This window comes from Echinops telfairi, unplaced genomic scaffold (genome assembly GCF_000313985.2).
Source record: "Echinops telfairi isolate 266 unplaced genomic scaffold, ASM31398v2 ScPeMD7_70;HRSCAF=299, whole genome shotgun sequence".
Lineage (NCBI taxonomy): Eukaryota > Metazoa > Chordata > Mammalia > Afrosoricida > Tenrecidae > Echinops > Echinops telfairi.
Window position 1 is genome coordinate 26,401,555 of NW_022103968.1, and position 21,379 is coordinate 26,422,933.

Consider the following 21,379-nt stretch of genomic DNA (forward strand, 5'->3'; position numbering starts at 1 on the left):
GGCGTCAACAGCATCCACAGCAGCGCCGGGCGGCTGCGCTCGCGCTCGCTGTGCTCCGTGCGCTACGGGCGCACCCACCGCGGCGCCGAGACCCTGTGCTACGGGTGGCCGCAGCGCTCGCGCAGTCTCAAGCCGGTGCTCTACACCGACCTGGTGGTCAGCCGCCTGCAGAACCGCAAGAAGAAAAAGGCGGTGAGGGTGTTGGGGCCGTGGCCTACACCAGTGGGAAACGTGGGAGGGGGGGCTGCCGAAGGGGTGGTCTGAGCCAGGCACCCCAGGGACTGAGGGGGGAGCCCGGCAGGCACAGAGCTCATGGGCAAGGACAGCATGGATTTGGGGTGGGGGTACAGACTGGAACCCACCTTCCCAGGTGGGTCTCAACGTGATGGGTCTTTAGTGAAGAAGAGGGTCTTCTAGATGACATGGGACTTACTGATGGGATCCAGGGTGAGTCAAGCAATGGGTAGGTGCCAACAGGGGTCAGGGGTAGGGTTGAAATCTGGAGACCAGGGTTGCAGGTTGGTTGGGCCCACAGCGGCCACACAGCCTTGTGACTAGAGTGGAGGCGTGGAACACCGGTCCGAGCTGGGTTGTGTGTGTGTGTGTGCTCGCCTGGTGTGCTTGTGGGAGGACTAGCTAACCTTATGGCTGACCATAGTCGTGGGCAATGAGTCTCAGAGGTTGTAATGAACTGGAGGGCAGAGGGGGGCTATGTCCCATCACTGGGTAGGCGCCGACGTCACCACTGCACCCAGCACACACAGGGAGCATCACACGCCACACACTCAGCTCAACATGCACATGCTGGGGACACACCCACTCACAGACAGACTGACTGGTAGATGCGCCCCCACAGTTGGCAGTACTACTGGCTTGGACCCATGTTCCAGGCCACTCCCAAGAAGAGTCCCCTACACTATTCCTGGAACCTAGCCCCACCTGTAACCATGTCCAAGTCCCCCGGATATCCCCAGGCCAAGTGACTGGTTGTGGAGCACATAGGAGTTAAGGTGGAAGCTAAAATAACTGCCTTTTTGACTGACGCTCATGCCCCAGCCACCTAAAGGGTAGAAGTGAGGGGTGGGGGGGCTGAACCACGCTGGCGTAGAGAACTGGCTTGGAGAGGCCATCTGTGTTGATGGAGGGACTGATTTTATCCTGGGGATGGGAGCCAGGGCCGTGAATTCTCTTAGTAACCAAGGAGGGAGCTGTCAGAGTGAGGGCCTGTTCCTGGACCTCAGTTTCCCCACATGCTCCATGTGGGTTGATTCTGTAGAAACAGGCTCAGGTTCAGCTGGTGGTTCAAGGGAGGCATGCTTCTTGCTTATTCCTGCAGGGCTTCAAGTCTCTGGCCCAGGAGCCCGGCCAGCTGGCCAAATGAACAACAATGCTATCGATAGTAATAGTCACCGTCATTTCCTCTGCATCCGGCCTGTGCTTGACCTTCATTCAGCATTACAGTTTGTTCCCCCCTGTGGACACTGGCCCACAGGTCTGCTGCAAGAGTGGTGGAGCTGGGCCCGGCTGCCAGTGCTGTCTGCTCTAGAGCGCATGTGCCTGGCCGGTTCACCCCACTGCCACTATAGTTCTGTCCACTCTGCAGCTGGGAGCGGGCACTCTGAACCCTGGCACTGAGGCACAAGATGTCCCTCCACCTCTTTGGGACTGACCCAGCCTCCTGATTGCTTCCTCCTTCCAGGCCTTGTACAGCTCCATCAAGAATGAGAAGTTACAGTGGGCCATGTGAGTCCGGGCACCCTGGGGTGGAACGGGTTGGGCCAGGGACTGGCTAGCCTGGGAGGCAGGGAGCTGGGGTAGGCCTGGGAGGGGTTGGGGGTGGGGTGGCTCCATGAGAGGCAGTGAGGTTACCTCACTTCCTTCTTTGGAGATGACTGCCTGGACTTGGGGTTCTGCCTCTTGTCTCTAGCTGGGTTGTTATGACAGGCTGGCTTGGGGTGGGCGGCCACTGTCAGCTAGCCTGGGGGGCGGGATGCTGAAAGAAAAAGGGGAGGTCCCTTGGCAGTCCTGGTTGGGAAGAGCAGAAGCTCCTGGAGGTGGGGCGTTCTCAAAGGGAGCCCAGAGACTCAGAATCAATCTTGGGAGAGGCCAGTCTAAGAGAGCATCCCAGGCTGGGGGCAGCCTTCGTCTAAAAAGTTGATGGGTGCTCATATTTGAATCCAGATCTCAGGATTGGGGCTCAGGGGGAGGATCCTTGGATGATTGATGTGAAGAGTTGGAGTGGGGCGTGGGCACTTGGGAGGCTAAGTGTGGCGAGTAAACTAAGGTGGGCTGGAGAGACCTGGAAGAGGCAGGGCCTGCACTGGAGGGTGCAAAGGAAAGAGGCAGCCCTGGTGGGGTAAAGACTAAAAGGAGATGTAGGCTCTGTGTGCGAGGCAACAGGGAGCAACGGCGGGTTCTTGAGCAAGGGTGTGTCGAGATAGACTCCGATTTTGGGGGATGATGTTTGGCAGAGCCTGTAGGCCGGGGTTGGGATGGAGGGTGGTGGTGCATGGCATGCCGCTGAAAGTGAGTTCTCCCTTCTGCGTCGCCCTTTCGCCAACAAGCTATGAGCAAAGCCCGATGCTGGGTGTGACTGAGAACGCTGAGTCAGACCCACGGCTTGGTGGAGAGGGGGTGTGGGATGGAGGGGAGGGGACTGGTTAGGCCTGGGGAGGAGCGTGAACTCTAATCTCAGTTTTGATCTGAGGGAAGAGACTCCCTGCCGCTAGGGACGCTAGAACCGAGGGGAAACAGCTGGGCCCAGGGGAGCTGCAGTTGTGGAGGGAGACACCCCAGAGAGGCCGGCCCCGCCGCCGAGAGCCGTCCCCTCCCGCCAGCTCCACCGCAGGTGGAGGAGCCTCCCTGGGTGGGCAGAAGCCAGGGCTGAAGGGAGGTTGCGGCTTCATGGCCGACGCCTCTGAGGCCGTGGCACCTACAGAGACGAGGAGGAACTGCGGCGCTCTCTGTCCGAGTTGGCCGACCCCAACCCCAAAGTCATCAAGAGGGTCAGCGGGGGCAGTGGCAGCGGCTCCAGCCCTTTCCTGGACCTGACTCCCGAGCCGGGAGCCACGGTCTACAAGCACGGGCTCCTGGTGCGAAAGGTGCACGCGGACCCTGACTGCCGGAAGAGTAGGTGGCAGGGGCGGGGTCTGGAGGGTGGGTGGGAGTGGACCTGCCCCGGACCCCGCCCCTGACGGGCCTCCCTTCCCCGCAGCACCGCGGGGCAAGAGGGGCTGGAAGAACTTCCACTGCATCCTGAAGGGCATGATCCTCTACCTGCAGAAGGTGCGCGGCCAGGCCCAGGGGTCGGGATTGAGCTGGCAGCCTCAGTGCCGGCGGGGTGGGGCTGCGCTGGGCATGACTGCGGTCAGGACAAGAGGGGTACCGCTGCCCCCGACCCCGCAGGAGGAGTACCAGCCTGGGAAGGGCCTGTCGGAGACGGAGCTAAAGAACGCCATCAGCATCCACCACGCACTGGCCACGCGCGCCAGTGACTACAGCAAGCGGCCCCACGTCTTCTACCTGCGCACAGCCGACTGGAGGGTCTTCCTCTTCCAGGCCCCGTGAGCACCCACCTTGCACCCACCTTCTGCCCATCCTCCGCTCCTCTCCCTGGCACCCAGAATGCCCTGGTCCCTGCCAGGCTGCAATCTTCAGCCAGGTCCCAAGGGACTCTGCTGTCCTGCCAGGAGCCTGGAGCAGATGCAGTCCTGGATCACGCGTATCAACGTCGTAGCGGCCATGTTCTCTGCGCCCCCCTTCCCAGCGGCTGTTAGCTCCCAGAAGAAGTTCAGCCGCCCTCTGCTGCCCAGTGCTGCCACCCGACTCTCCCAGGTACTGCCAGCTCAGTCTACCTGGTGCAAACGGGGAGCAGTAGCACAGGCCTAGACCCAGTGCACGCAGTTTCTGTAGCTGTCCACTGCACAGGCCACCGGCCAGAGGTGGTTGGTGCTGAAATTCAGCCCCTACTCCACTTTGCAAGCTGTGACCCCCCCCCCCGAACCCCCCAAACACCGGTGCTCCCTCCTTCCCAAAGAAGGGGTGTCTTTAAAAAAAAAAAAAAACTTGCACAAAGGTACTGTCTGGGCGAGAGTGCCTCTGACAGTGGCCTCCCTGGCCGCTAGGAGGAGCAAGTGCGGACCCATGAGGCCAAGCTGAAGGCCATGGCCGGTGAGTTGCGGGAGCACCAGGCTGCACACCTGGGCAAGAAGGCCCGGGGCAAGGAGGCTGAGGAGCAGCAGCAGAAGGAGGCCTATCTGGAGTTTGAGGTGAGCCTCACTGCCCAGGCCCCTCTCTCCCTCAGCAGGGCCTCTGTGTCCCCTGCCAGGGCCTGGGATCTAGGAGTGAGACAAGCTGGGTGACAGTGGGCAGCTGTCTGAGACTCAGTCTCCCCTTGGAACAAAGATAATGTTCCAAACCCAGGAGAGCAATGACTGAGAGGAGGTGTTAGATGCACGGCCCCCCCCTCCCCCACAGCTTCCCTTCTTCCTGCACAGCAAGCCTCAGGTAACCTTCCCAGCTGTAGCTGGGAGTCAGCAGAGCTAAGAAGAAAAGGGTCGCTCCCCAACTCCAGGGGGTCATCTCCCAGCTTGCGGGGGTGGGGGGTAGGCCCTGAAGCTTCATGGTGGGCAAGACCTTTTCCTAGTCTTCTCTGGTGCCACTCAGTGGTCCAGGTGGCTGGGTGCGGGTGGGGGGGGAAGGGGGCGCAGCAGTCTCTCACAGCTGCCCCTCTGCCTCAGAAATCTCGCTATGGCACTTACGCGGCCCTGCTCCGGGTCAAGCTGAAGGCTGGCAGTGAGGAGCTGGACGTGGTAGAGGCAGCACTTGCTCAAGCCGGGAGCACTGAAGACGGAGTCCCCCACCCTCACTCTAGCCCCACCCTGCAGCCCAACACCTCCAGCCAGCCCCGTGCCCGTGCCCATGCCCATCGCCACCACGGCTCTGAGCCTCGGGCAGGGGCAGGCAGTGGGCGGCGGAAGTCCTGAGCCAGGGGTTGGAGTGTGGGAGGGGGGGTGTCCCAAGGGCACCTGCATGATGTGGCCCTGCCTGAGCCCGGGCAGGCCTCGGGCCACCCCAGAGGGTCTCTGGCCCAGGGCCCTACCGCGCCGGACGCGGTGTCCGGGGGCAGGGCAGGGCATGGGCCTTGGGAGCCTGGGCTAAGGACCCTCCCAAGACCACCCCCTTTTGTGATAATGTTTTGCACTTTTTCGTACAGGGTGGTGGTGGTGGGAAGGGTCAGGGCTCAGGGCCCCTGGACTTTTGAAGTCTTTTTTTTTTGCGGGGGTGTGTGGGGGGGATGAGGGCTGATGACGTTCTTGCTTTCTGCCGAGACTACCCCACTTGGACACCAGCAATCTCCCAGTGCCCTGGGGCCGGGCTCAGACCAGGCCAGAATTGGGCTAAGCTGGTTTCCTTCCTCCCTCCCCAAGGGCTCATTCTTCCCAGAGGTGGAGGAAAGGTGTCCAGGCCAAGGCCCCTGGCCCTCAAGGCCCCTGGCTGGTTCACCCCCTGGCCTGTGAGGCTCCTAGCCAGTGAGGCCCCTGACTGGTAAGGCCCCTGGCTGGCAAGGTCCTTGACTGTGGAGGTCCCTAAACAGAGAGGCCCTTAACTGGTGAGGCCCCTGAGCAGAGAGGCCCCTGGCCAGCTGGGCCCCTGTGTACAGGCTAGCAGCACTGGCTGGCTTGCCCTTCAACATTGGGCCCTGCCCTTTGTACAGCCTCCACCCCATTAAATCTGCTCTGGACTTGCTGGCCTGGACTCCTTCCTTCTCTCTAGTGCCTGATTTGGGACCAGGGTAAGCAGCTGGTTCTAGGGACAAGAGTCACATGAAAATTGCCATCAATTGGGGAGAGTACCAGGTCTCCCCCTTCCTATCAGAATCCTTTATTTGCCCCAGCTGAGCAGTGGCATGGGGTGTTAAATAAGAGTTGAAATAGGTGGGTATGCTGTACAGAGGGGACCCAGGAAAGGGGCTGGTAGGTGGGCAGCAGGTCAGTGCACCTGAGGCTGGGGATGCCCATGACAAAGTCCTCCCAGGGGCTCAGGTGGCGGACCCAGCTTCTCAGCCTCCTGTTCCACCGACTGGCTCCCATAAGCACTGTCCACCTTCACCTCTGTTGGGGGAGGGGGCGAAGGAACAGGGATCGTTAGGGCGTTAGACCTTCTCCCCCCAACCCCACCCGATCCAGACCTACCTCCCAGGCCAGAGCCTTTTACCTGTGCTGGGGAGCTTGTCTCGGGGCTCGGGACCCCTCAGCAGTCTCACGCCCTCCTCCAGGCCCATGTCGGACAGGGCGTCCAGCAGACCAGCCAGATCCCCTCCAGCCAGCTGAGGGGAGGGCAGAGGCCTGAGGTCAGCACTGTGGTCAGGGTGTGGGGCAACCTCAGGGGTTGGGAAAAGGCAGCTGGGGCTGGACAGGGCGGGGCCCACCTCGTAGCTACGCAGGAGGCTGCCGCTGGGTGAAGCCGTCTTGCGGTAGGTGTCCACCAGACTGCGAAGCCCCAGCCGCTCGGCCAGCTCAGCCCAGCTGCCCTGTGCTCCGGGCCCATCAAGCAGCTGCTCCAGGTTCTGCAGGGCGGTATCCCCCAGTGACAGCCCTGGCCCTGAGGGGACACACGGGGACCTATCAGGGACCTCTGAAATGAGCAGAAGCCCAGACACCTGGACACTCCCTTTCTTCCCTGGGATCAGGATGGACGAGGCAGAGGCAGGTGGGGGTCCTGGGGGCGATGGGGGAGGAGATCTCTGTGAGGAGTGGGGCACTGGATGGGGCAAGCTCACCTGCTGGGCTGGGTGGGGTCAAAGGGGGCTCTGTGGTGTTCTGAGCAGCGTTCAGCAGCAAGGTCCGCACCTGGGATGACAGCCTCAATTTTGACCACCTCCTGCCTGGCCTGAAAACATCCCCTGCCCTCAAACCACACCCAAAGACCTTGAGTCAATTCTGACCACAGCCACCCTATGTTAAGTATGAGACTCTAAATTGTTCCTGGAGCAGACAGCCTCGTCTTCATCCCTTGAGCAACTGGTGGGTTTGAACCGCAGACCTTGCAGTTGGCAACCCAGTGCCTAATCCTCAGTCCCCAGGGACCCTGAAATCCAGATGCCCTGGATGTTCTGCCCACAGCTGGTGCCCTGTACTTCTAGGCCCAGGTTGGCCTGACCTTGGTGCTCCGAGTGAGGTTAAGAGGTGTGTGGCCACGGAAGCTGCTCCGGGTTTCCCTCTCTGGCCCCTCAGAATCAGAGTCACTGCCCGAAGTGGGAGGCGAAGGCAGTGGGCACAGGGGCTCCTCGTTCTCCGCATGGATGTCAGCACCTGGGGGTGGACATGGTCAGAGAGAAGCATGCTCAGGCCTCTAGTAGGGATTGCAAACCAGAGGGCATCAGAGACCACCCCCTCCCGCCCCCTTCCTTGGCTCACATGCCCCCCCCTCCGAGGGTAGGTGAGACTGACCGGCCTTTAGAAGCAAGCGGGTAAGGGTCGGGGACCCCAGGCCAGCTGCCAGGTGTAGGGGGGTGTTTCCCGCAAAGGTACGGGCGTTCACGTTCGCACCAAGCTGTGGAGCACAAGGGAAAGGTTCATCACAAGGTAGCCCTTTGGCTGCCACCCCTCACCCCTCAGCTGCATCCCTGTTGCAGGGCCTTCTATAAGGCCCCACCCCACCCACAGTGCTCAGCCTCACCCTCTCAGAGTGCTGCTCTGCCCTACCTTGGTGACTAGATGGGTGACCAGCCCCAGTTCCTCCATCTCCGTGGCTAGATGCAGGGCTGTCCGGCCCCCCTGCCGCTCTGCAGCCTCCACCTCGGCCCCGCTGCCCACCAGCAGATCCAGGCATTCGGGGCTGCGGGAACGGACTGCCAGGTGGACCGGGTAGAGGCCTGGGGGTGCACAACATTCACCAGCAGCTGTGACTCCAAGTTGGTCCCAGACAGGGCGACCTTGACGTTTCATACCCACCAGGAACACCCACTGGATCCCCTTCCTTGGCTCTGCCCACATGACATGGGGACTCACCCTCAAAGTCGGCTGTGTGCAGCAGCTGGAGCATGGCAGGCCCCCCGTTGCGCAGCAGTGTGTGCAGCAGGTCGGGAGCCCCAGCCCGCAGTGCTAGGTGCACGGCCGAGTCTCCGTGCCTGTCCAGCAGCGCAGGGTCTGCACCCACCTGCAGCAGGAAGCTCACCACGCTCACCTGCCCCGTGATCACCGCCAGGTGCAAGGGAGTCTGGGGGTGCAGGCAGGGGTGAGCCAGGCCTGGCCCTGACTGTCACCCTCCAGCCTCTGCCCCCTGCCCAGTGGGTGCCTCCTCACCTGGTGCAGGTGGTTGGTGAGATTGACGACACCGAGATGCGGGGCATGGTAGATGACATGGGCTATCTGCTCTATGACACTGGTCTGCCCGTGGATGATGGCCAGGTGCAGTGGTCTGGGGGTGGGGTGGGGCGGGGCGGGGGTGAGCCTCAGGCCCAGCCCTCTACCCTCCACGGATCTCCTTCCAACACCTCCTTCGGTGGGGAACTGTCCACCCAGACCGCTGCCATTGCTGTCCCCGAGCTTAACCCTTCTGGGCACCTTTTGAGGTGGGCAGATAATTTTACTACGCTCTTTCAGAAGAGTCCACAAATCTCAAGCCGGGAGAGATGAATTAGCTACCTTGAATCGAACTAGCAAACATACAGGCGGGACGTGAACCTTGCTTTGTGCAAACCACGAGTCGGGGCTCCAGGACCTCCCTCCCCTAACCAGCCAGCCCGGCCTTCCGCGGCCGGACCCGTGCCCGCCCCGCCCCGCGCCGCCCGCAGGAGCCTACGTGTCTCCGTTCTCATCCTGGGCCGTCAGCAGGTGGCGCTGTCCCGCCAGCAGCGAGCGCGCGTCGGCCGTGACGCCGTAGTCCAGCAAGGCTCGGGCGCTGCGCTGCGCCAGGCCAAACAAGCGCACGTTGTACTCGCGGGCTGGGGACGACAGCGGGCGTGGGTGCGGGCCGCGGGCGGCCCCCACCCTAGTGTCCGCACTGCCAGGGTTCGGACTTGGGAGGCCGTACCTCGTGCCAGCATCTCTGGGTTGGGCGGCTCGCGCAGGGGCGCGCTCGGCTCCATCGCTTCCTCTCCAGTGGCGTGAACGCCGGGCGTAGAGGCCGCCATCTGCGCCCCGCCCCCGCCTCCTGGGTAGCAGCCCATTGGGGCCACGCTGGACTGGTAGGGGCTGTAGGCCAAGGAGGAGGGGAAAAAGCCGAGGCTGCCACCTGTGGGTACAGGCGGGGCAGTGGGGAAGGGGCACAGTCCGGGCTCCCCGGCTGGCTCCCCCATCAGCTCACCTCTTCGCCTCTCCCTCCCCTGCCAGCAGCACCTCCTCACCTCCTCCTCCAGCTCCTCCATAACCCCCAGCGGAGCCTCCAGAACCCCCACCCATGTGGGAGCCGCCCCCGAAGGGCTGGGAGAAGGTGGGCAAGGCCTTTCTCCGCTTCCGCTGCACCTCTTCCTTGTCTGCGGACAGAGGGAAGAAGATGTCAACTCAGAGGCCGACTCCCCTGAACCCTTCACCCAGCCTGGTGAGGGGCTCAATTGGGTCCCTCAGGCCGACCCCTCCCCACAACCGACTTGGCCCATGGGTCCCCTTCAGCCCAGCCCCAGTCCCCCAAGCCCCATGGGTCCTTCCGGTGGGCTTCACCTTCCACTAGAGGGTAATATGTGAACTGTTTGGAGTCTGAGACATCCCCTCCGCGTTTGCGTTTTAGTTGCAGGAACACGGTGACAGGACGCTCGATCTTCATCTTGTGGTAGGGAGGTGTCCGGAACACAATGGCATACTGGAACACGGAAGAGACACATGGGTGTCAGTGGGGCCTTCCGGGCCTTCACCCAACTCCGCCCTGTGCCCGGCCCCAGCACGGCCCCTGGGTACCTGCTTGTGAACATCAGTGGGAGAGAAGTCCCCAAAGGCCTGCCAGCCATTCTCATCATCCTCGTAGAAACGAACCTCAATGTCATCTAGGGAGAGAACTAAGGAGCCCTGGCCTCCAATCTTGAAGCCCAGTGCCCCTACCTCCCTGCCCGGGCACCCGCCTCACCTTTCTGCACCTTGTCACAAAGCAGATAAACTTCATCTCCACCCCGCACAGAGCCAGCTGTCTTGTCCATTCTTGAAATCTTCAGATTCGAGGCCCCAGGGGACTCTAGAGGACGGTGTCGATGGGTTTGAGGTGACAGAATACTACAACCCCATTTGTGGGGGACAGGGATTTTATATTCTTTTAAGTCAGGTGCGGAACGTCTGGCCAGTGGGCAGTATGAGGCCCAAGAAATCATCAATACCAGCTAACATCACAGGTTTCACCAAAGAGAAGCTGTCCTAGCCATCACTTGTGAGGGGTGAGTTAACTAAATGGTTGACCAGTATAGCCCACGAATGATGTTATACATTCCCACGTGGCTCTTGGCCGGAAAAAAGGTTTCCCACCCCTGCATCTCCAAGTACCAAAGACTAAAGGCTACACAGGAGAAATGACTTTTTCACCATCATGCAGCTTGTATGTGTCAGGGCCAGGTTGAAATCCAGCATTCAAACCTGGAGGTTGGAGGCTGCCCTTATGTCCCTTGGCCACCCAGGCCAGGCCCCTCGGGTGCCCAGAAAACTCACTGCTGTCGTGGATGGGGTGGGAGATAACTGGCTTCAGGGGCAGGGAGAAGGAGCCGTCGCTGGCTCGGAGGAAAGCAGAGAAGCGCAGGCGTACAATACTCAGATCCATCACCTTCTTCAGCTCCTTGGCCTCCTGCTCCAGCTCCCGCCGCTCAGCATCTGGGGCATGGACACATGTGTAACTCCTGGCCTCTTCCATGTTTGTTCCTCCACATCCACCTGCCATTACTCCCTTGTCCCCCTTCTTACCCGAAAGGCCCTGGGGCCTGGAGCGGAGTCGCTGCCTCTGAAGTTTCTGTGTCATAATCTCCATCATATTCTTTTTGGTCACATGCAAGACTCCCAGGTTGTTAAACCTAGGTAGGGCAGGGGAGGGAGCCAGAGGCCTTTGCCCATGCAGTTTCTTCCTCCTAAAGCTCCCTCCCCATGGCCGAGGCTCTGCTTAGCTCAGTCCTACTTCCCTCAGGAAGCTTGCCTCCTAGTTCCCTGCACCTTCCAGCTCTGGGGCCCACCTAGGTCTCTCCTCTGGGTCAGATACTAAGCTCCTCGGAGTTGGATAGGATCCAAGGACTGGGGGGCAGGGAGGGGGCACACCAGTGGGGGCCAGGGGTAAAGGGCACCTACTGGGCAGTCATGTCCTTGGGCCCCACAGACACAGTGCAGACCCCTAGCTCCGAGCATTGCTTCCCCACAAGGCTGTGGGCGTGAGCGCGAGGCGGGTCGCTGTGTGTTACCAGGTCCACTTCAATCTTGGCCGGCCCCTCATAGTTACAGATCTGGCAGGGGTAAGAGCCATTGGTCAGGCACCTGGACATACTGTCCGCTCACCACCCTCCAGCAGCTGCTGGGCTCACCTTGACTGTAGGATAGGTCTTCCGGCCCTTCTCACTGGAGGCACCTGGCAGTCCCCCATGGGAAGGACCTTCACAGCCATAGCGAAATCGGAAGCCTCGCTGCAGTTCCAAGGGCAGAGTGACACTGTGACCACCCCAGCCAGCCACACCCCTGGCCAGAACCACATAACACCACGGTGACCAGTAACAGTCACCCATCCCATCCTGCAGTAGGCTCCAGCTACAGTACCCACGCATCCCGCCCCCCTATACCTTCTGCTCGCTCACCTGCTTAGGCTGCTCCACAATCACCAGGTAGGGTGGGCCATCAGCTGGGGACAGAGGGATCTCACTGAACTAGGCTCTACCAGCCCCTCCCCCAGGCCAAGGCCACATGGCTCGCGCTCCCCCGCCCCCCCAACTCCCTCTCCAGGGGCTTGCTCACCTGTCCCTGGGGCTGGCCCCTTGGGCCCCACAATAGAGGGACTGAATTTGAAATCATACTCAATGCCATCCAGTGCCTGATTTGGAGATAGACGGGGGAGGAGGGCAATTTTGAACCCCTCTGCCTCTCAGCTTTGAACCCTCCAAAACCACTCCCCATCCTTCCCAGGCCCCAGAGAAAGCTCCCTTGGAAACACAGTTTGCAGGCAGGCAGGCAGAGGATGGCCTGGAGGGGCCCTCGCTGGGCCAGGAGCTCTGGAGCAGGGAGGATGGAGCAGGCAGCACACGGACGGCGGGAAGGTGAAGTTCATAGGGAAGAGAGGTGCCCGAAAAGCGCAAGCCGAGTGGAAGGGAGGGAAGCAGCCGCTGGTCTCGGGGAGAGGGTGGTGGAGGAGGGGGCAGGCGGTGTCACTCACTGGGTCGTAGCAACTGTCCATTTCTCTGGGCTGGGCCCGGATCGTCTACGGCTCCAGCCGGCTTCTGCTTCCTAGTGTTTCAGGTGCTCGCCGTGGGGGGAGGCGGGCAGCGGGAGAGAGACGGATCAGACCGAGGGGCGGGCGGGTGAGGGGGCCCCCAGCTTTGGGGGGAGGGTCCGATATCCCCCCCAGCCGTCCCTCCGGAGTGTGGCCGGCAAGATCCGGTGGAGGGCGAGATCCGGAGCTGGGCTGGGCCGGGGAAGGGACAGGAAAGTTAGAGCAGCTCAGGAAAGTCCCGAAAATACCAGGGGGAGGCGGGGCCGGAGGGGGCGGGCCTGGAAATGACGCCACTGGCCCCGCCCACGCGGCGGGAGGGGCACGAGGCCCGGGCTCAGGCCGGCTGGTGGGCGTGGCTGCCTTTGGGCTGGGGGGCGACGAGAACCAGGGACGCCCTCCAGGGCAGGCGCCAGGGCAGGAGGGTCTCTCGCCGTCAGAGAGGCTCCCAGACCGGGCCAGGCCCGCCTCTCGTCCCCCTCCCCCCCCCCCCCCCGGAACAACCTCGGGATTTTCTGCCTGGAGGGAGGCCACGGCTGATTCACCCCGGGGGCTTTTGGGGGGACATTCCTGCTGCCGGGAGGCCTCCTCGCTAAACAGTCTGTAGGCGGGGTTCTTCCCAGCTGGGGGGCCGGGGTTCTGCTCCGGAGAACGGAATTGGGGACCACGGGCGGGAAGTGTCCCCTAGCTGGGGCAGGTTCCTCTTCCCTGTCTCTGAAACGTCTGCAACGGCCGCTGATTTCCACATCACTCCGACTTTGGATGCTGAGACCGGCAGACCCCTGTAGCCTCCTCCCCCGGGCCCACAGCGTGTATTACCCACGTGTGTCACCATCACAGATCTACAAGTGTGTTTCGAACCGTGTGTCTGGGTGCAAGTGCGACCGCACAGCGTCAACGTGCGTGTGCAGGCGAACGTCCCTAAGCTGCTCAGGGTGGGTACGTGTCTGAGCGTGTCTTGCTGTGAAAGGGCGCGGGTGAGCATGACTGAACTGGTGCGTGAAGGGTGTGGGTCCAGGCACCCGCGGCAGGGGAGTGCGTCTGCATGTGCCCAACGGTGTAGGCATTCGTGTCAGTGGTGGTCCAGATCCGCGTGTCGACGTGCGAGGTTGCCGCTGTGTGCCCGTGTGTCTGGTTCGTGTGGGGGCTCTAGGGGTGCGCATCTCTCCAGCCCCGGGGTTCGGTCAGTTAGAGGCCCTCCTCCCGTCCTTCCTCGCGTTCCAGTCACCCAAGTTCTAAGTTCGGCCACTCACCGTGGCGGCGCCTTCGATTCCCGCTCCTCTCTCGGGCCGACCCGCCGAGGACCGGGGGGTGACACTGCCCCAGCCGCCCTGGCTCCGGCCGGGAAAGTCCCTTTTCCGCCCCCCACAGGGGGGAATTCCCGTGACGTTTCTGTAAGTCCCGTGTCATGCCCCTTTTCATTGGTTGAAAGTTTAATTCTCGAACTTGCACGTCCAATCGCAAGCGACCCAGGAGCGCCTCTTAGAGGGCAAAGCTGGGCGGGCGGGGAGGACCGGCTGGGGATGACCCTCGCCCGGCCTGGGCTCAGGCCGGCGCTCAGCCCTAGGCGGGACGCGTTGGCTGCGCACCAGCCCCAGCTCCGACCCCGGCCCACGGCCGGCCCCGGTCGCCTCGCCCGCCCAAGCCTGCCTCGGCTACCTCTGCAGTCGGGGAACCCCAGGGGGAGGCTGCTGGTCTCCGTTCTGGTCTCCCGCCCTGAGCCGGGCCCCGCTTCCGGAAAGAAATCCAAAAAGCCCATTGCCGACGTGTGATTCCGAAGAGGGCAGAGTTGATCGAGCGGTCGGGCCCGGGACGCCACCTAGCGGCCTCTCTGGGCACCGGCGCCAAAAGACGTCTCCGTAACCTCCTCTCCTCTCCGGTCTCTCCTCTCCTTCCCTCCCCTCCCCCTCTCCTCTCCCTCTGGCTCTCCTCTCCTCCTCTCCTCTCCGTTTACTTCAGTCTCTGGCCTAGAGCTGGGGAAAGAGACCAGCTGGATATCAAACTTACTTAAAATGGAAGGTTCACAGGGGCCCGGGCTTTCAGTTCTGCACGCAGGAAAGGAAAACAGGAGACTGGTCTTGTGCGTCCACCACGATTTGGAATATTATCATTGAAAAGGCATCTAGAGTCTGAGTAGTTTCAATTTCTTCCGATGCAGGAAATCACTTTTTCATCCTTCTCTCCTTCTGCCCCATGTAGTGGTGGGGGGTGAGGGTGGGGCACATAACATCCACAATAAACCAAACTGCCATGGAGTTTCCATTTTGACTCCTAACGACCGACCCAATAGAGTTTCCCCAGACGCAATGCTTCCGGAGCAAAGGTTCTCATCTTTCTCCTGGGAAATGGCTGGTGGTTTTGAACCACCAATCTTGCAATTAACGTTTGGTGATGTGAACACAGGACTGGAGACCGCACTCCCAGGTGAGCACTCTGCCCAGCCGGGATTGGCTGTTGCCCCTTTCTCTGCTAAGCCTGCAACAGGGAAGGGCAGCTTGCCTGTGAGAAATGCAACGGCGTGGGGGTGGGGCAGAAGACAGTGGACAAGGACTGGGGTACCCAGGGAACATACTTTTTCATGGACACCCTTTGGGACTGCACCAGACAAAACCAGTGTACTAGCCTTGGGAGTCAGATTAGGAGCTGAATGGGAGTTTGTGCCTGGCCCCACATCGCTGCAGGCCAGTGGCTTCCAGGTCCCGTGCAGCTGCTGGATAACAGTAGGGTACTGACCTCAAGACAGACCACCTAAGTTCCCGCCCCCGGACATACATGCCATGGGACGTTGCCTGAACGAAGGTTGAGAAATGCATATCTACAGATTGCGTGTTGGTTGGTGGTAAGTAGGTTTGTGAAAACAACAGGTAAAGGTTTTCAATACAGTGGTCGGGAGAAAAAAGACGAATGAGGTAGCATTTGAGCAGAATTTCAAAAAGTGGAGGTGGGAGCCATATAGATATCAGGGGAAGAGGGAAGTGCATTCCAGGCAATGAAGCAGCTTGGGTCAAGGACAAATAGGAATGAACAGGTTTGACTTATTGGAGGCCCAGCAAGGAGGCCTGGAAGGTGGAATGAAGTCAGAATGTTCTTTCGTTCTGAATGAGATGGCAAGTCACTGGAAGATCTCATGCAGTGGTATTAAAATGATGTGGCATTTTATATATATATAACCTTTTAAAGTAATAAGGTAGGTGAAGGTTTACAGAGCAGACCATCAGTTTTACATTCAATGAATTCATACACCTTTTGTTTCAGCTCATCCATTGAAATCTCTCAATGTACCATTCCTTACCCCACTTCTTCCCCCATGTTTCCTGTTTCCACTCCACCTCGTAAGTACTCTGTCCTTGGATAAGTGCTGTCATTTTGACCTTAAATGGTTGATTATTCTAACCCAGGGGCGAGTTCAGTTCCAGTCCTTAAGTGGGACTAAGGGCCGTAGTCTTGGGGTTCCACCAATCTGTATCTGGCTGATAAGCCCCATCTCTTCGATAATTGTGAGTTTTGTTCCACATTTTCCTCTCTACTCTATCTGGGACCTTTTCCAAGCAGTTGGTAGTGGTAGCTGTCCACCACGTAGTCCTCCTGGTCTCAAGACTGTGCAAACTGGAGTGTGTCTCCGTGGTCTACTGGATGAGCGTTTCCATATATCTTTTGAAGGTTCGTTTTGCCTGCTGTGTGGAGAACAGTGTATAGTGGACGTGGACGAACAAGGAAGATGGTTTGGATGGGGAGAAGTGGTCAGCCTCTAAAAAACAAACAAGAACTGCTGAAGGTTTAGACGCAGATAGTAAAAAGAATCTGGAAGCTTGGAACAGTCCCTGGCTAGTCCAGGGCAGAACGGAGGAGGCTCAATTTGTAGCGGCCATCAGTGTTCTCGCCTGATGTTTGTTACATCTGAGTGCCTATGAGGCAAGAAGTGGGCATGTTCAGGGGCAGGTGGCTGTGAATGAGTCCGGGGTGGGGAGGAGAGGTCAGGCTGGAGGTGACAAGCTGGGATTTGGATACTGGTAGTCAAGTCCTGGCAGTGGATGAGATTCCCCAGCAAGGGTGGAGGAGGGTCTGCTGCTGAGCCCCGGGGCACTCTCATGATCAGCGGCCAGAAGGTGAACAGGCACCCACAAGGGAAATGGAAAGGCGTGTTCAGTGAGGTGGAGGAAAATGAGCAGCCAAGTGAAGGCTATTTCCAGGAAGGGGTGGTCAACTGCTTATTTGAACTAAAGATCTCTCTAAAGAAAATGAAAAGATCTCTCAATCCCTTTCCTCCTATGGGAGCAAATACCTTTACCGAGTGGTTGAAGATTGCTCTTAACATTGCAACACAAAGGTTTCTCTGAGACACGTCTGTTCTCCACAGAGGGTCCTAGGTCACTGAGCCGTCTCTTGCTTGCCTCTTTGGACTCTGTTCTGGGGTCCTGCTGGGGGCTATGACTCAGACAGCATGGCCCTCTGAAGACACTATCACTTTCCCTCCAGGCTTCTGTCACTTCCACACCACCCACTCATTCTTCCTTGTTGGTCAGAATTAAGGTCTGAGTATTAGTTCCTCTTGTAGCTTCCTCTGCCTTCTAAGACACAACATTGTCAATAGCACAAGTCACACATGCGTCACCAGTGGCTCTTTTTGTAACAGAATGAGACTTCTGGCCAGTGTTTTTCTTTGCTACCCAGCAGGGAGACTGCCAGCTTGCCACTTCTCCAGTTTCTTTCCTAGTTTTTGCAGACCAGCTGCAGGTTGGAGACTTGTTATATCCCTCTGGTCAGAGCTTGGTGTTTGCAGTCGCCAACCCTGTTCTCGGAGGGGAAACACACCTGACAGCGTCTAAAGCAGAGACCCCACAGCTGAGGCCAAAGCCCCTCGTGTCCTCTCCACTCTCCTTCCCAGGGAGGAGGAGCCACACAAAGCTGCCGCTGGTGTGGAAACTGCCCGAGGAAGGAGGGAGGGAGTCTGTTCCTTCTGAGTTTGGGACCAAAGTAAATGTCTTCTGCCCCCAAACGCAAGATCATAGCTATGACCAAGAGGCCTCTTTCCTAAGCCCCCTGGGCCTGGCTTCTTGGACTATGAGGCTTATCACAGGGAAGCCTTCTGAGCGACCACAGCTCAACTCCGACTCCTCTTCCCTCTGACCCTGGTCTAGGTGGTCTCATGTGGCTTCCTTAGAGCAAATTTGGAGGGGCAAGTTGTCCACGCCCCTGGCACACAGGTGACGCGGGTGCTGTGCTGGTGGTAGGGAAGGCAGCATTGGTGCATGAAGGAGTTCTGATGTCAGTCCTGACATGCGGCTGATGGCCAGGAACCACGGGGCCAGCCCACTGGCAGGCTCAGCCTCACTCTACCTCTGCTCCTCCAGGCCCAAACCCTGGGCATCCCAAGGACACGACACGCTGAGCCACAAGCTTAGGAAGAAAACGGGAGAGAATGGTAGTGGTATTGGTACTAAGACCTTTATTACATCATAAAAAGTCCATAGTTGTCCTGTTTGTCCATATGTACAAGCTCCTGTGGGCTGTCCCCTGCCCAGCCCCACCTGTCCACTCACCATGGTGCCAGTCAACACTCCAAACTGACCCGCTAACTAATAAAAGAAAAGAAACTGTAGGTGGCGGCCCAGGGCTGATGGGAGAAGGTAACAAAGTGCTGAGTGGTGGGCGTGGCTCTCATTGCCTTGATGGGGCAGGAGGGGCACATGGGCACCAGAGGGTTGGCACAGTGATGCCTGCCCAGAGCTGCCAGGCTAGTGGCAAAGGCTGCAGATGATACCCGAGGGGGTGCTCTCAGGTCGGGCCCCTTGGAAGGGGCAGCAGACGCGGAAGGATGTCCTGCAGTCTGATTGTGGGTCCCAGGAGTGGCTGTCAGCTTTCCTTCTCAGGCCCCCATCCAAGTAGCAGCAGGCTGAGCCAGTAGAGTTTGTGGCTCCTGGGACAGCTCAGGGTGGGGGTGTGGGGACAGCTGGGTAGGAAATCCTGGTCTTGCTGTCTGCCTTAGTTGACTTCGGGGGTGGGCATGGGGTCTGTGGGGCGGGGTGTGGCCAGAAGGGGCACTGGTGAGGTGGCCTCAATGAGCGCTGGGTTGAGGATGATAGGCAGAGTCATGGGGGGCACGCCCACCTGTAGTGGGGAGGCCAAGGGCTGCAGGATCAGCGGGGGCTGAGCCAGGGGTGGGGGTCCTTCTGGGGTTGGGCTCAGCCTGCTGGGACTAGAGGCTGCTGGTGAGCCAGGGGAGCTGTTACTGGTGGCTCGGGGGATTTCCGGCTTCTCAGAGTCTGTGGGGAGAGGACAGGGGCTGCAGTCAGACGCCCTTGCCGGCCATTGTCCTTTTCTCCTCCCCACCCTGGGAGCCAGTGACTCGACCCAGGCTGAAGAGCTGGGGGATCTCAAAACTCATTCCACGGTCCCACCCATCTTAGGTCTGTCTCCCCTCTTCTGCTGTACACCCCTGGTCGTCATCAGGCTGCGCTTTCCTAGAATTCCTTAAGGGAAACCTCTGCATCTTTATTCCAAGTCCCAGTCCCGGCCTTTCCCTCCCAAGCCTGAAACATCTCAAGAAACTTCGATCATCACGGCTTGCTTGGGCCTGCCATTTTCCACAGGAGGAATCGGCGAGCAGGGTCCTCTGCTTAGTCTTTGCCCTGGCCCTGCTCAGCAACAACCCCAAGCTACCCTGGGCCTCCTTTCAGGCCCCCTGCTTCCTGCCTGACATCCACAGGGACTCACCAGACGCTCCCAACTCAGAGGGCATCTCTGGGGGAGGTGGATGGCCAGAGGTCCTGGTGTCCCCAGCAGCAGGAATCGGGTGGGCCTGAGGTTCCACAGGCACAGGGTCTGGGGAGGGGGAGATCCAGATGGCAGCGTCCAGTGTTTTCTTTCCAGTGGACCCTTTGCTTCCCACCAGGCTTCCCACCCACCCAGGCTTAAGAAAAACTCAAGCTTTGTGAGTTGTTCAGGAGGAAGCTAGGCTGAGTGCCCTACCCTGTATAACAGTCTGCTTGAAGAGCTCATCTCGTAGGTGGGGCAGGAAACAGTCAATGCGCTCCCACGTGATCTCCCAGAGGGCTGAAGGGCTACCGCCGCGTGCATCTGTGCTGTGGAAGATCTCTGCTGTGTCCATCACCAGGAGCATGTTCTTCAGAGACTCTGGGATGGCCTCTGACTACGGGGAAGAGGGACCATGGGACTAGGAAAAGGGGCCGCAGGGTCACTCGAGAGTATGATAAAGGAGAGGGAGCCACTCAGGGAGCAGAAGCAGGAGCCTTCCCAGCAGGTGGGAAGTGGCTGCAGTCAGACAGGTCCCGAGGAGAGTGGACACGAGGGTGGAACATACCAGCAAGTCACTGGAGCCTGCGTGCATATACTTGTCCATGAAGTCCAGGATGGTCAGCCAGAGGGCCGCAAAGGTAGAGAGTGACAGCAGTGGAGACAGGTGCTGCAGGAAGACCTACGGCCCACCAACCCTTTTAGCTGGGGCAGCGAGGGAGCTTTCGGCACCCTCTGCAAGCTGGGGACACAAACCTTCCCTATCGTGCACGGGCCTCTCAGAGCTTCTTCTGAGATCCCCAATCCTCCTGGGTATCTATAGCTGAGGGACCTGAGCACCTACGCTACATCCCTATGTCCTACACCCAGAAGCCCTTGCTTCCTTTATCAGGAAGAGGCAGGTGTGAGCAGCAGGGGCTAGTGGCGGCAGGCATAGGGCGGTGAGCAGTACCTTAGAGAGTAGTGTGGAAGCCCTCATCCGGGTTTCCTCCATTCCGCCCACATCTGCAGGGCTGATGTTCTCCAAGAGCTTGGTCAGTAGAGGAAACAGCACCTGGTGGGTGAACAGCCCACATCTTTCACAGGGCCAGCTGGAGCGGGTGCTGAGAGGCCAAGGGCTGACAGCGGCAGCGCTTCGGGCTGCTGGCCCCCCTTGTCACTTCCCTCAGGCCAGCAGGAAGTCTCACCTTGTTGAAACAGGACTCCCATTCCAGGGCATCCAACTTTTGCAGATCGTGGACCAGGAGTGCTCGCTGCAGATAGGTCAGTGCCTGCATTCGCACCTGGCGCCGGGCATCACAGCACAGGCAGGCAATGCCTGAGGGCAAGAGCAGCTGTTAGGATCCCTTGAGGCCCCAGGTGCTGGTGCTCTGCCCTAGCCCTGCCCTGCCTTCTCCCCTCAGGGTTACCCTGCAGCAAAGGGCACCAGCAGTGGGCCCAGAGCGTGCAAGAATCCGCTTCGATCTTCCGGCTGCCTGTTTCCAGGTGGCGCTGCTCCTCTGCCCAGGAGCTATAGATGGAGGCGGCCCGCGTATGCAGGGTGTGCATCAGGTCTAACAGCTGGGAACACAGGAGGGAACAGGATGTGAGTGAGGCTCGGCCTGGTGAGCCCTCCCTGCCTCTCCCCCAACTGTCCCTGACTGAGTCCTCCAGGGGGTGGGCGGGTGGGGGGTGGAGCAGCAGCCATGCCATACTCCACTCTTCTTGGCAGCCCCCTTCCTGGACTCGCTGAGCTGGTGTGGGATGGGTCCCACGCATGACAGGTGTGAGGGCTAAGTGTCAAACAGCACTGAGTTACATGGAGAGACGGCCACTCTCTTTTCCATTCCACCTCACAGTCTGGTTAGTCTCAATTTTGAAAAACAAAAGGTGGGCTTTAGACTCAGCAGCTCGGATGGGCCAAGTGGCCCAAGTTCACATTCTGTTTCTGCGGTTACTGTCAGGAAGCCTGCTCCCCGGAGGCCCTGTTCTGAGACACCGGAGGTCACATCCGAAACTGGGGGCAGTGGCTGCCCCTGGGGAAGGGAACTGAGGAGCTGAGGACAGGAATGCAATGAGGACTTACTGTTCTGTTTACCCTCTTGTACCTTTTGAACTTTGAACTGTGTGCATACAATACCTATTCAAGAAACAAACAAACTTTCATTTAAGAAGAATCTAAACAAACAGTTGTAGGTGGCATTGGGCAAGGGGACTCGTGTGAAGATGGTGATTAAGGGTCTGGGCTAGGAAACCTGGGCCCTGCCTC

The 21,379-nt window shown here is 59.5% G+C and overlaps 3 protein-coding genes across 14 annotated transcripts in view; 1 reads left to right on the forward strand and 2 right to left on the reverse strand.

Moving 5' to 3' along the window:
• PSD (pleckstrin and Sec7 domain containing) overlaps positions 1-5,750 on the forward strand; it is a 14,874-nt gene extending 9,124 nt beyond the window's left edge. For both annotated transcript variants that reach the window (XM_030886019.2, XM_045291527.1), the window contains 7 exons: positions 1,700-1,743; positions 2,939-3,129; positions 3,215-3,285; positions 3,406-3,563; positions 3,690-3,834; positions 4,125-4,268; positions 4,740-5,750. In XM_030886019.2, coding sequence (XP_030741879.1) covers positions 1,700-1,743; positions 2,939-3,129; positions 3,215-3,285; positions 3,406-3,563; positions 3,690-3,834; positions 4,125-4,268; positions 4,740-4,985 — 999 coding nt within the window. In that variant the 3' untranslated portion in view covers positions 4,986-5,750. The remainder of the gene's footprint in view (positions 1-1,699; positions 1,744-2,938; positions 3,130-3,214; positions 3,286-3,405; positions 3,564-3,689; positions 3,835-4,124; positions 4,269-4,739) is intronic.
• An 82-nt stretch (positions 5,751-5,832) lies between these two features.
• Positions 5,833-13,676, reverse strand: NFKB2 (nuclear factor kappa B subunit 2). 3 transcript variants are annotated; one of them, XM_045291341.1, is made up of 23 exons: positions 13,632-13,676; positions 12,325-12,395; positions 11,910-11,985; positions 11,753-11,796; positions 11,486-11,584; positions 11,256-11,407; positions 10,881-10,987; positions 10,632-10,790; positions 10,063-10,167; positions 9,897-9,994; positions 9,663-9,801; positions 9,350-9,478; positions 9,037-9,237; positions 8,806-8,947; positions 8,307-8,421; positions 8,013-8,220; positions 7,707-7,876; positions 7,452-7,554; positions 7,162-7,313; positions 6,782-6,851; positions 6,431-6,603; positions 6,217-6,328; positions 5,833-6,113 (listed from the first exon to the last, which is right to left on the reverse strand). In XM_045291341.1, exons 2-23 carry the CDS (start codon positions 12,343-12,345, stop codon positions 5,992-5,994), a joined length of 2,697 nt encoding a protein of 898 aa, XP_045147276.1. In that variant the 5' UTR covers positions 12,346-12,395; positions 13,632-13,676; the 3' UTR covers positions 5,833-5,991. The 3 variants fall into 3 exon arrangements, with proteins under 3 accessions (XP_045147276.1, XP_004701017.1, XP_045147275.1); XM_004700960.2 differs by lacking the exon at positions 13,632-13,676 and having other exon boundaries at positions 9,897-9,982; positions 12,325-12,570; XM_045291340.1 differs by lacking the exon at positions 13,632-13,676 and having other exon boundaries at positions 12,325-12,570.
• Positions 13,677-17,804: 4,128 nt separating this feature from the next.
• The window catches only part of GBF1 (golgi brefeldin A resistant guanine nucleotide exchange factor 1), a 133,511-nt gene continuing 129,936 nt past the window's right edge, over positions 17,805-21,379 (reverse strand). For all 9 annotated transcript variants that reach the window (XM_045291664.1, XM_013004264.2, XM_030885931.2 and 6 more), the window contains 7 exons: positions 20,541-20,691; positions 20,319-20,449; positions 20,084-20,185; positions 19,700-19,813; positions 19,348-19,528; positions 19,093-19,200; positions 17,805-18,641 (listed from right to left, as the gene is read on the reverse strand). In XM_045291664.1, coding sequence (XP_045147599.1) covers positions 18,361-18,641; positions 19,093-19,200; positions 19,348-19,528; positions 19,700-19,813; positions 20,084-20,185; positions 20,319-20,449; positions 20,541-20,691 — 1,068 coding nt within the window. In that variant the 3' untranslated portion in view covers positions 17,805-18,360. The remainder of the gene's footprint in view (positions 18,642-19,092; positions 19,201-19,347; positions 19,529-19,699; positions 19,814-20,083; positions 20,186-20,318; positions 20,450-20,540; positions 20,692-21,379) is intronic.